General features: G+C 36.5%; 1 protein-coding gene across 2 annotated transcripts in view; it reads left to right on the plus strand.

Moving 5' to 3' along the window:
* The first annotated feature begins 200 nt into the window (after nt 1-200).
* Nucleotides 201-13,862, plus strand: part of LOC110440439 (scavenger receptor class B member 1-like) — a 17,423-nt gene continuing 3,761 nt past the window's right edge. Inside the window, exons 1-3 of one of the 2 annotated variants that reach the window (XM_021483529.1) lie at nt 201-370; nt 4,849-5,009; nt 8,624-9,278. In XM_021483529.1, coding sequence (XP_021339204.1) covers nt 254-370; nt 4,849-5,009; nt 8,624-8,687 — 342 coding nt within the window. In that variant the 5' untranslated portion in view covers nt 201-253 and the 3' untranslated portion in view covers nt 8,688-9,278. Of the gene's footprint in view, nt 371-4,848; nt 5,010-8,623; nt 9,279-13,862 lie in introns of those variants that run through there. The other variant, XM_021483520.1, reaches the window with a different exon arrangement.

Here is a 13,862-nt window from a genome sequence, read left to right on the forward strand (position 1 = left end):
CTGGCGCTTCCGGTTTGAACAATTTTGTTAATTAAATGGAAATCTATATGTTGTCATGTGAATTTTCTTACCCCAGAAAGTATACGACGATATATTCTTCACTAATAAATCACTCTGCTGTTTCCAATTTTATCATTACCGCAGTTAAATAAGTGTTTCCCTCATGAAAATGGAGTTATTTCCCCTTTGTGTTTATTTTTGTATCACGTGTTGGTGAGAGGCCCAACATCTCACTTGTCAAGAAACCCTGAACATGTCACGTTCTCTCAAGTGCAGTGTGTTTTTCTTGTTGTTTGGGGCAATTCTGATCATTTTGGGATGCGTTCTTATCCCTGTGTTCCATAATGTGATCCACAATGAAATAAAGAAGGTAAGATAATGATGCTAGGTCACACAGGGACCTGAGAATTTGTTACAGCTATTTGGACCTTCTGCTTCTGCCTGGTATTAGCCTCCTTCAACAGGTTGAAGATTCTGCTATGTTCGTAGACTAAACTAAGGTGTTCAAAATAATTTACATGTTTTAGGGGGATTGCCATTTGGGGTGTCATTTTTACCGAAAGTCTATATAAACCCATAAAACATGTAAAATTACTCTGAACATCTTAGTTTAGTTCCAAATATAGCTGTAACAAATTCTCGGGTCCCTATTGGTCATCCGTTACCCTATTGGTCATCCGTTACTGCTTAGGTACACTGCTGATATAAGAATATACTACACATTTGCTGTGCATAGCTTGAAAATTGATCACCTACTTATTTCTTATTTGAATGTGAATTTTCTTTTGGGTGTCTGATACTATCACAATACTTAAATTCAAATTTGTTACTATTAAATACTACATTTAGGATGTGCATTAAAAAAATAACATGCACAGTACACATGTACTGTAGCCTATTGTACTCTGGTCCTTTGACCTGACTTGCACTTGTACCACGTACATAACTGATATTGGATGTATACACATTGTATCATAGTACATCAATAGGTAGTATCCGTTTCAATAATTTGGGATAACATTTGTTGATATAAAAAAACACCAAGAAATATAATTTAAAAGATAAACAGCAGAGTTTCTTAACATCTAAAAAAGCTACAGGTGTACCTGCATGTATATTACAACAATTATAAATTGATGACTATGAAATGAGTGCTGATTGTAAGTTTTAATAGCTTTTCAAAACATGCATGACATGTTTAGACCTCTGTCTCTTATGTTTTAAATGATTTTTATTAGAGGTTTCTTACATAAGATATCCCTTGATTGCTGTTTTGATGTAAACCCTAATAAAAGGACCATTGGGTCATGATCATATTGACCATGTTTAGTTGGGAACATCCTCAGGTGGTAGAGATTCAAAATATTCGTACCATAAAAGGGCTAACTCCCAGGGCTGAAGGCAAGGGAAGGACCCCAAAGAGTTGATTATTTGGAAATAGTTGATTTCCCCACCCTATCACTACATTAAATTTACAAATGCTGAGCATAAAGAACAGATGCAAATGTATGCCTCCAGAATGGCTCAAGGATCTGGCCTCCCCAGGGACAAATATTTGAAGCGGTTGATCATCACGAGATCCTTATAATGACCATTCTATACCCTATTGCTCTAGGCATAAAGTGACGAAGACACTCATGATATTAGAATGGACCCTGGGGTCTGGCTGCCTAGTTTCTTGTTCACAACTTGCAAATATTTAAGATATCCACCCTAGATTATGACCATATTTATGATTGTTGAGTATGTCAAAGAGCTACCAAGATTGCCACAGAGTCTGGCCCTGCTGTCCAAGCAGTCACTCAGACTTATAGTCACCTGGTTATAATTGTAAAATGGTTGACATCCCCATCCACTAACCTATAATAACATTGTATGCCTGGGTATAAAGAGACAAACACAATGATGATATTAGACTGTGGGGTCTGACATCCCCATCCACTAACCTATAATAACATTGTATGCCTGGGTATAAGGAGACAAACACAATCATGATATTAGACTGTGGGGTCTGACATCCCCATCCACTAACATATAATAACATTGTATGCCTGGGTATAAAGAGACAAACACAATCACGATATTAGACTGTGGGGTCTGACATCCCCATCCACTAACCTATAATAACATTGTATGCATGGGTATAAAGAGACAAACACAATCATGATATTAGATTGTGGGGTCTGACCACACCTTTAGGCACTTTGTTTCTGGGGTATAACATGGAAATATGTGAGATCCCAAGGGGTGGGGGACCTATAACAATACAACTGCTTGGCAGAAAGATTTGGATACACATATCCTTCCAGAATTGGCCTCGGGACTAGCTGACTCTATCCCAGGGATCTTATTTGCGAAACTATTACATTTTGTACCGGTAACCAGAATATTTTGCCAAGATTGCTTAAACATCCAGGTGAGCGGCACAGGCACTGTGGGCCTCTTGTATGTGTTTGTGTTTAAAATAGGAATATCAATGAGTGTACATGTCAGAGATCAATTCCAAGGTTTGGGGGCCCAGGGTCAGTAGATTTGCTCTGTACACAACTACACATGTGGATATACCCAGTACATTGCAAAAGCAGGAAGGTTTTTTTCAAGAGCATTCGTCGGAAGGAAAAATTGTTAGAAACATTTTGTAATTTGCCTGCATATAGTGATTGTGCGATTGGAGTGAATTGCTTTGTATCTGCAGGAAGCAAACATATAGACATTGTAGAAAATAACAATCATTGAAAAAGCACAAGGTTAGGGGAAATTTCTGTCTAGAACATGAAATTATTGATTGCAATTGCACTCTACTTATCAAATGATGATCATCAGTGAAAACCTAACTACAGGTCGGACAGGACTTTCAGTAGACCCTTTATACTTAAGGCAATTTCAGAGGTCAAATAACCTTTTCCCTGAAATATGAAGGGTAAAAACACATATGTCATATCTTTTCAATTCCAGGAGTCAAGGCTTATAATATACAACATTTATTAGCTCACCTGCCTATCACCTGGTTGATGGTTTCCTGAGATAGAGCCCGGCAAAGTTTGAGAATGAAAATGACCTTGACCTTCTTTCAAGGTCACAGGGGTCAACTATGTCAAAAACATCAAATTACTTCTTCTGAAGAACTAAAAGGTATAGAATCTTCATATTTGGCTGATGGCTTCCTGGGATGGAGCTCACCAAAGTTTGAAAATGAAAATGACCTCAACCTACTTTAGAGGTCACAGAGGTCAACAACATTTTAAAGGATTTGTTCTTTAGAACTAAAAGGAATGGATTCATAAGATTTGGCTGGTAGCTTTTTGGAATAAAGCTCACCAATTTGAGAAGGAAAATGACATTGACCAACTTACAAGGTCACAGGGGAAAATATGTCAAGCAACTTCTGAAGAAAAATCAAAAAGCATAGAATCTTATAATAATATTTGGCTGGTAGTTTCAACAGATGGAGCCAACAAAGTTTGCGAGGGATATATTTGTAGTGCAATACAATATTTAATGAGAATATTTAGCTATGACTGCTTAAATATTCAGGTGAGCGATACAGGCCCTCTGGGCCTCTTGTATAGCATCCTATATAATTTGTAAAATTACTTTAAAGTGCTTTATAACACATGAATAATTGTGTTAGGTACATGTATACAGTAGATAAAAAGGCATACAAATCATCATCATACATTAAGTAATTAGACAATCAGGGCTAACCCTGGACCTAAAAAATCAGTAGCCAAAAAAGTAGCCATGTTTGAATTTCAGTAGCCAATTTTTTTTAAACAGTGGCCATTCTTTCTCGGCCCCCAACCGTTACGGATAGGCCCCCCATTAAAATCATTAAATATTTAATACTTTTTGAAGAGCAATACTATTCAATATGATGTTAAATTAAGGAGTACTCTGTTAAATTAAAAAAAATGTTATACATCATGTTTATAATTTAATCCATAATGTTATTTTTTTTTAATCCTTTCAGATTACATGGCTGTAATTTTAAGAAAATATAACTTAAATTAAAATGCTGAAAATTTCCACCAGAACTTTTTTATTTATTTTTTCAAAAGTCTGTGACGGCCCTGATTATGTTTACGCAATCAGTGTCAGCCAAAATACACACGTGAGCTCGAGTATACAGAGTTTCCCCATTTTTAAAAACTTAGTAGTCAATTTAGTAGCCACATCGAATTTTTAATAGCCAATAAAAAATAAAAGTAGCCAATGGCTACTTTGGCTACCGACAGCGTGAGCCCTGACAATTATCTTAATATGCATATAAATTAATATATAAAGACTGGTATGTACACGACATCCCTACAAAGAGCCTAAAATGCAGACATGAAGAGGTGGGTCTATATATCCTTAAATTTCCTGATCGCAGATGACCATGGTAAGCTTTCCACAATGTGGCTGAAATCATCCCAAAGCACCGGTTTCCATAGGTCACAAGTATACTTACAAGAATTTGGGACACAACAATGATTCTGTATCTGACCGCAGTGATTGTGACTGCTGATACAGGGTAACAAGCTCCAGTAGGTACTGGAGAGATGTTTGCACTGTCTGCACTAAGGTTAAGAAGAATGGTTAAGGTCAGTTACTAAGTAACTACTTGTTGTACATCAACTAAACTTGCATGGCTTATTTATCTAAGGATGCTTATCACATGCGATGTATGATGATGCTTCGGATGCTGGTTCTGACCTATATTTTCTGCCTCAGTGACCAGGTTAATTAGATTGGTTAAGGTCAGTTACTAAGTAACTACTTCTTGTTGTTCATCAACTAAACTTGCATGGCTTATGACGCCATTGGCGGTTTCTTGTTAATTTTCTGTCTGTTTATATGTTGTTTCAGCAAATACCACTGAAGACTGGAAGTAAGTCATACACAACTTGGTTGGACCCTCCTGTGCCTATATACTTTCAAGTATGGGTGTTTGACCTTGTAAATCCACTAGAGGTCACTCAGCAGGGCGCTACACCAGCAGTGTTTCAGAAAGGACCCTATTCCTATAGGTACGTTTGATGTGACCCTTGTTTAATACCGGTACTCGGTCAAACCTTGTTATACTACCGCTTTTTGTCAAGTGAAATTTTGGTGTTGTAAAGGGGCTTTGTAACTCATCAAGAAAAACATATAAAAGAGTTATTAAGAAATAAGGAAAAGGAAATCTCGAATCACATTGGCAGTTATGGTAACCAATGTGGCAAAAGAAAAAAAGGGCACTGAAGTTTTACTGTGCAGTTTATGTTGGTATTGTGTCTCAAAGATTGACTTATCAGTAAAGATTTATAAAAATGGTGTTTGATAAAATGGAATTATCGAGACCAATTGATGATAGAAAATAAGTTTAGAAAACAACAGCACCATCAACTAATCAACTTTTGGTGACTGTTATAAAATAATCTGTCTGCTAGTTGTTATTTTTACAGAACACCAACTACAGTGTATAAGTACATGATATTTAGTGTGGTCATAGATCAAAACAGTGGTATATATCCAAGATGGCGGACATTTGTGAACAGGGGGGGGGGTGGCTTGCAATTAAGCCCCCTCCCTACTTTTGGTCTATTTGCGGTCAGATACGGTATGTAACGAGGTTCGGTCTATCTCTATCAAGGCCTATAATTTGTAACAAGATAGCCACCCCTTCACCCTTGGTCATTTGGGTCTTTAAGAACCTTAGCTGTTGGTAGGACGTTAAACAAAATAAAACCAAACCAAACCTTTTCAACCCTTGGGGCAATGGGGCCTCTTCAGCCTCTGGTCAGCAAGGCTATTCTAAACTGGACACTACTTTGAATCCACTCAGTGAAAGTGAACAAAATAAACAGTTAGATCAGATTTATTTATGTACATCAGAGTACTAGAGTCACATGAGTATGACACTTGTAAGGTTAACACAAGTCAATTTCAACGGATAAGTAACTCACTCTTGTTCTGTACATGTATAAATGCAATAAAACTTGAAATCTAGTTCAATCTGACATGAATACTAAACAATCAGTCGTATTTTTTTAAGTTGATGAAGTAGGAATTATATCTGACTGAAGTTCATTATGGTTTCTAATGTAAACATTGACCTACATATCTGACTTTGACATCACTTTAAAATATAGAAATTACAGGGAAATCCCTTCTAAAAGTAGCTGGATAGATAGTGAGGCATGACAAAAGGCTTTTAAAGGGAAAAAAGGGAAGCGGATCACGCTCGAACGTGGTAAGCGGTTCTGAGATCTAAAAGCCATGTGTACTCTAATCTGATTGGATGAGTACATCATGCAACGCAATGTGAAAACATAAGCTTCCGGCACCTGTCATGCCCACCAAACAAAATCGACTGAAAATCCAGACTACACGATTAAATGATGACTGACCAGGTAATCCTTATAGCTGACTCAGGTATGCTATATTTAGATATCTACAGGTATGATATATATAGATATCTACAGGTATGATATATATAAATATCTACAGGTATGATATATATAGGTATCTACAGGTATGATATATATAGATATCTACAGGTATGATATATATAGGTATTTACAGGTATGATATATATAGATATTTACAGGTATGATATATATAGATATCTACAGGTATGATATATATAGATATCTACAGGTATGATATATATAGATATCTACAGGTATGATATATATAGATATCTACAGGTATGATATATATAGATATCTACAGGTATGATATATATAGATATCTACAGGTATGATATATATAGATATCTACAGGTATGATATATATAGATATCTACAGGTATGATATATATAGATATCTACAGGTATGATATATATAGATATCTACAGGTATGATATATATAGATATCTACAGGTATGATATATATAGATATCTACAGGTATGATATATATAGATATCTACAGGTATGATATATATAGATATCTACAGGTATGATATATATAGATATCTACAGGTATGATATATATAGATATCTACAGGTATGATATATATAGATATCTACAGGTATGATATATATAGATATCTACAGGTATGATATATATAGATATCTACAGGTATGATATATATAGATATCTACAGGTATGATATATATAGATATCTACAGGTATGATATATATAGATATCTACAGGTATGATATATATAGATATCTACAGGTATGATATATATAGATATCTACAGGTATGATATATATAGATATCTACAGGTATGATATATATAGATATCTACAGGTATGATATATATAGATATCTACAGGTATGATATATATAGATATCTACAGGTATGATATATATAGATATCTACAGGTATGATATATATAGATATCTACAGGTATGATATATATAGATATCTACAGGTATGATATATATAGATATCTACAGGTATGATATATATAGATATCTACAGGTATGATATATATAGATATCTACAGGTATGATATATATAGATATCTACAGGTATGATATATATAGATATCTACAGGTATGATATATATAGATATCTACAGGTATGATATATATAGATATCTACAGGTATGATATATATAGATATCTACAGGTATGATATATATAGATATCTACAGGTATGATATATATAGATATCTACAGGTATGATATATATAGATATCTACAGGTATGATATATATAGATATCTACAGGTATGATATATATAGATATCTACAGGTATGATATATATAGATATCTACAGGTATGATATATATAGATATCTACAGGTATGATATATATAGATATCTACAGGTATGATATATATAGATATCTACAGGTATGATATATATAGATATCTACAGGTATGATATATATAGATATCTACAGGTATGATATATATAGATATCTACAGGTATGATATATATAGATATCTACAGGTATGATATATATAGATATCTACAGGTATGATATATATAGATATCTACAGGTATGATATATATAGATATCTACAGGTATGATATATATAGATATCTACAGGTATGATATATATAGATATCTACAGGTATGATATATATAGATATCTACAGGTATGATATATATAGATATCTACAGGTATGATATATATAGATATCTACAGGTATGATATATATAGATATCTACAGGTATGATATATATAGATATCTACAGGTATGATATATATAGATATCTACAGGTATGATATATATAGATATCTACAGGTATGATATATATAGATATCTACAGGTATGATATATATAGATATCTACAGGTATGATATATATAGATATCTACAGGTATGATATATATAGATATCTACAGGTATGATATATATAGATATCTACAGGTATGATATATATAGATATCTACAGGTATGATATATATAGATATCTACAGGTATGATATATATAGATATCTACAGGTATGATATATATAGATATCTACAGGTATGATATATATAGATATCTACAGGTATGATATATATAGATATCTACAGGTATGATATATATAGATATCTACAGGTATGATATATATAGGTATCTACAGGTATGATATATATAGATATCTACAGGTATGATATATAAAGATATCTACAGGTATGATATATATAGATATCTACAGGTATGATATAAATAGATATCTAATTACCACAATTTTCCTTGACAACTAACAGAAAGGATGAAATTATTGGAAATCAGCTGTCAGTAACACGTCTACAATCACCATGCTGTCAGTAACACGTCTACAATCACCATGCTGTCGGTAACACATCTACAATCACCATGCTGTCAGTAACACGTCTACAATCACCATGCTGTCGGTAACACGTCTACAATCACCATGCTGTCAGTAACACGTCTACAATCACCATGCTGTCGGTAACACATCTACAATCACCATGCTGTCGGTAACACGTCTACAATCGCCATGCTGTCGGTAACACATCTACAATCACCATGCTGTCGATAACACATCTACAGTCGCCATGCTGTCGGTAACACGTCTACAATCACCATGCTGTCGGTAACACGTCTACAATCACCATGCTGTCGGTAACATGTCTACAATCACCATGCTGTCGGTAACACGTCTACAATCACCATGCTGTCGGTGACACGTCTACAATCACCATGCTGTCAGTAACACGTCTACAATCACCATGCTGTCGGTAACACATCTACAATCACCATGCTGTCGATAACATGTCTACAATCACCATGCTGTCAGTAACACGTCTACAATCGCCATGCTGACGGTAATACGTCTAAAATCACCATGCTGTCGGTAACACGTCTACAATCACCATGCTGTCGGTAACACGTCTACAATCACCATGCTGTCCGTTACAGGTCTGCAATCACCATGCTGTCGGTAACACGTCTACAATCACCATGCTGTCCGTTACACGTCTACAATCACCATGCTGTCGGTAACACGACTACAATCACCATGCTGTCGGTAACACGTCTACAGTCACCATGCTGTCAGTAACACGTCTACAATCACTATGCTGTCGGTAACACATCTACAATCACCATGCTGCCAGTAACACGTCTACAATCACCATGCTGTCAGTAACATGTCTGCAATCACCATGCTGTCAGTAACACGTCTACAATAACCATGCTGTCGGTAACACATCTACAATCACCATGTTGTCGATAACATGTCTACAATCACCATGCTGTCAGTAACACGTCTACAGTCACCATGCTGTCGGTAACACATCTACAATCGCCACGCTGTCGGTAACACGTCTACAATCACCATGCTGTCAGTAACCCGTCTACAATCACCATGCTGTCGGTAACATGTCTACAATCACCATGCTGTCTGTAACACGTCTACAATCACCATGCTGTCAGTAACCCGTCTACAATCACCATGCTGTCGGTAACATGTCTACAATCACCATGCTGTCAGTGACACGTCTACAATCACCATGCTGTCAGTAACACGTCTACAATAACCATGCTGTCGGTAACACATCTACAATCACCATGTTGTCGATAACATGTCTACAATCACCATGCTGTCAGTAGCACGTCTACAATCGCCATGCTGACGGTAATACGTCTAAAATCACCATGCTCTCGGTAACACGTCTACAATCACCATGCTGTCGGCAACACATCTACAATCACCATGCTGTCAGTGACACGTCTACAATCACCATGCTGTCAGTAACACATCTACAGTCACCATGCTGCCAGTAACACGTCTACAGTCACCATGCTGTCGGTAACACATCTACAATCACCATGTTGTCGATAACATGTCTACAATCACCATGCTGTCAGTAGCACGTCTACAATCGCCATGCTGACGGTAATACGTCTAAAATCACCATGCTCTCGGTAACACGTCTACAATCACCATGCTGTCGGAAAAACATCTACAATCACCTTGCTGTCAGTAACACGTCTACAATCACCATGCTGCCGGTAACACGTCTACAATCACCATGCTGTCAGTGACACGTCTACAATCACCATGCTGTCAGTAACACATCTACAATCACCATGCTGTCAGTAACAAGTCTACAATCACCATGCTGTCAGTAACACGTCTACAACCACCATGCTGCCGGTAACACATCTACAATCACCATGCTGTCAGTAACAAGTCTACAATCACCATGCTGTCAGTAACACGTCTACAACCACCATGCTGCCGGTAACACATCTACAATCACCATGCTGTCAGTAACATGTCTACAATCTCCATGCTGTCCGTTACAGGTCTGCAATCACCATGCTGTCTGTAACACGTCTACAATCACCATGCTGTCGGTAACAAATCTACAATCACCATGCTGTCAGTAACACGTCTCCAATCACCATGCTGTCGGTAACACGTCTACAATTACCATGCTGTCGGTAACATGTCTACAATCACCATGCTGTCGGTAACACGTCTAAAATCACCATGCTGTCGGTAACACGTCTACAATCACCGTGCTGTCGGTAACACGTCTACAATCACCATGCTGTCGGTAATACGTCTACAATCACCATGCTGTCGGTAACACGTCTAAAATCACCATGCTGTCGGTAACACGTCTGCAATCACCATGCTGTCGGTAACACATCTACAATTACCATGCTGTCGGTAACACGTCTACAATCACCATGTTGTCGGTAACACGTCTACAATCACCATGCTGTCAGTATCACATCTACAGTCACCATGCTGTCAGTAACACGTCTACAGTCACCATGCTGTCAGTAACACGTCTACAGTCCCCATGCTGTCGGTAACACATCTACAATCGCCATGCTGTCGGTAACACGTCTAAAATCACCATGCTGTCGGTAACACGTCTGCAATCACCATGCTGTCGGTAACACATCTACAATTACCATGCTGTCGGTAACACGTCTACAATCACCATGTTGTCGGTAATACGTCTACAATCACCATGCTGTCGGTAACACGTCTACAATCACCATGCTGTCAGTAACACATCTACAGTCACCATGCTGTCAGTAACACGTCTACAGTCACCATGCTGTCGGTAACACATCTACAATCGCCATGCTGTCGGTAACACGTCTACAGTCACCATGCTGTCGGTAACACGTCTACAATCACCATGTAGTAACACGTCTGCATTTCCCCACTGGACGTCTACTTCCGGACGAAAATAAAAGGGCAATGTGTAGAAAGGGGAAGCAACTCTGTTTACGCACGCATGTGTTACCATTAAAGAGCTTCAATGTTTTAAATGTAGCTAAAGTTGTATACATGATTTATACTATTAAAAAAATCATATCAATTAAGTTTCACAGGGAACCTCAAGTTTTAATCATAAACATGCGACATGTGTGTGAAAGTGACGATTAGTTTCTAAAATATCAGTTTGAAGTGCGACCCGGGTGCGGGTCGCTTATTTCCGGCATATTATAGAGGGCCAGAGTTCTGACGTTAATCGACGACAGACCGATATAAAAAAAGTCGATAAAACATCAGAATATAGAGCCATTACATGATTTCAATACTATGAGAAATTTGAGTATACGAGGCTGAATTAACACAAAACCATTGTCTTAATCATACAAAAACAACACATCAACTTATCTGCATGCAGGCTGCAAGCATTATGAGCAAGAGACATGTTTTTATGGATAAAAGTCTTCCAGAAAACAATGTATTTGATCCAGGTGGCCATTGCTTTGTTGACACTGTATTGGTTGATACAAATTTCAGAATGGCACTCTGAACGAACTGACCATGACAGAAAGATTTGATATGAAAAAAATATATCAATTTGAAAACGATTTAAACTCTCTGTAACAACTCATAAATGTACTTTAAAATGTATTCATAATTTGCTATTTCAGTACATACTATAAATATAATGGATTTGGTACAAGCAATATGTTTCGTTTTACATTGAAATCTGCAAAATACACAACCGAATAAAAAACGAAAGCATCATGTGTTCTTTCAGCAACAAAACGATGTTTTGTTCTAAGTTGAGCCATTTAGATATCTTGATATTTTGTTATGTTTACATCATATTCCATAATCATGTGTTATAATATTCATCTTTGATTCACTCATGAATACATAATTCTTTTTAAAAAAAAACAGTACACATGTCACTTCATTTGTGCCTTATTCAGAAACAAATTTATTTGTATTATTTAGGCTTGGGTTTATGTTTTGCATCCATTTAGCTTATTTGCTAATGTCATAGACAAAAATTGACATACATTTTTTTTGAGATGGGAGACAAAATTAGGTAGGGGGTTTAGTGCAGGCACCCACCCTGTTCCCAGGACATTTACCAAAGTGGGGAGGGGGCTTATTTGAGAGAGGGGGCTTATTCGCGGTAAAATATGGTAGGTGTATTGACAGACGAGGCTTAAGTATCTGTGGTGCTATGTCCAAACAGCAAGTTTCATACCAAATTTATGAACCCCCAAACTCGGATAACTCAAAGTTTTTCAACGACCCCCTCGATTTTGAGATAACAAGGTTTAATTGACTGTAATTTCTTGAATATCTAGTAACATCCATTTTGACACCAGATCCAACTGAAATATGCAACTTACAAAGAGTTCAGTATGCATTGTTTGGTCCACGATCACTAGGCTTTATCCTCTTAAACTGTTTTTCTCTTGACATTCGATATGTGCACAATTATCTTTTCTTTTTAGCATTTGGTGTAGTAGAACCTGCAGGTCCCCATAACGATCGACCTCTTCCTTCCAGAAGACATACCTTCCAAATGCAATCTATACTGCAAAATTGTAAAAACAGCTCAACAATTCGTTAAAACATTTCTTTACTTACCTGTCAATAAGTTCAGTAACAACGGTCTGTATATAAACATTTGTAAAAATAGTTATAGTACATAAAACAACTCGCAAATTACCTGTCAGTGAGAAAAAGAAACAGGAATGGATTGCCTTCCTTTCAACAAAGGATAGAAAGGTCTAGATAATTCCTAATGACTTCAGTAACTGCTATATGCAAAAAGATTCTTGGCGAAAACTGTTGAAATTGACAAAATCTGTGTCAAAATGGTAACCCTGCATGTCAAGTTGTTAAAGTGGGTTATGGACTAACATTCCAGATGTAACCCTATGAAATCGGGTCTCTTGATATGTATGAAATTAGGATATTTAGCTACATAAAAATTAGGAAAAATAAACAACAAAAAACCTGTATAGTTTGTCTCAATGGGATGATCCTGCGTCTGTTATTTTACATATTGTTATCCTATTTCAAATCACCAGTCTCTACCAAATAATGTATTCTGTCGTCCTCTCTACCAAATAATGTATTATGTCGCCCTCTCTACCAAATAATGTATTCTGTCGTCCTCTCTACCAAATAACGTATTCTCACGTCCTCTCTACCAAATAATGTATTCTGTCGTCCTCTCTACCAAATAATGTATT

The sequence above is a fragment of the Mizuhopecten yessoensis genome, unplaced genomic scaffold (genome assembly GCF_002113885.1).
Source record: "Mizuhopecten yessoensis strain PY_sf001 unplaced genomic scaffold, ASM211388v2 scaffold1765, whole genome shotgun sequence".
NCBI classification, from domain to species: domain Eukaryota; kingdom Metazoa; phylum Mollusca; class Bivalvia; order Pectinida; family Pectinidae; genus Mizuhopecten; species Mizuhopecten yessoensis.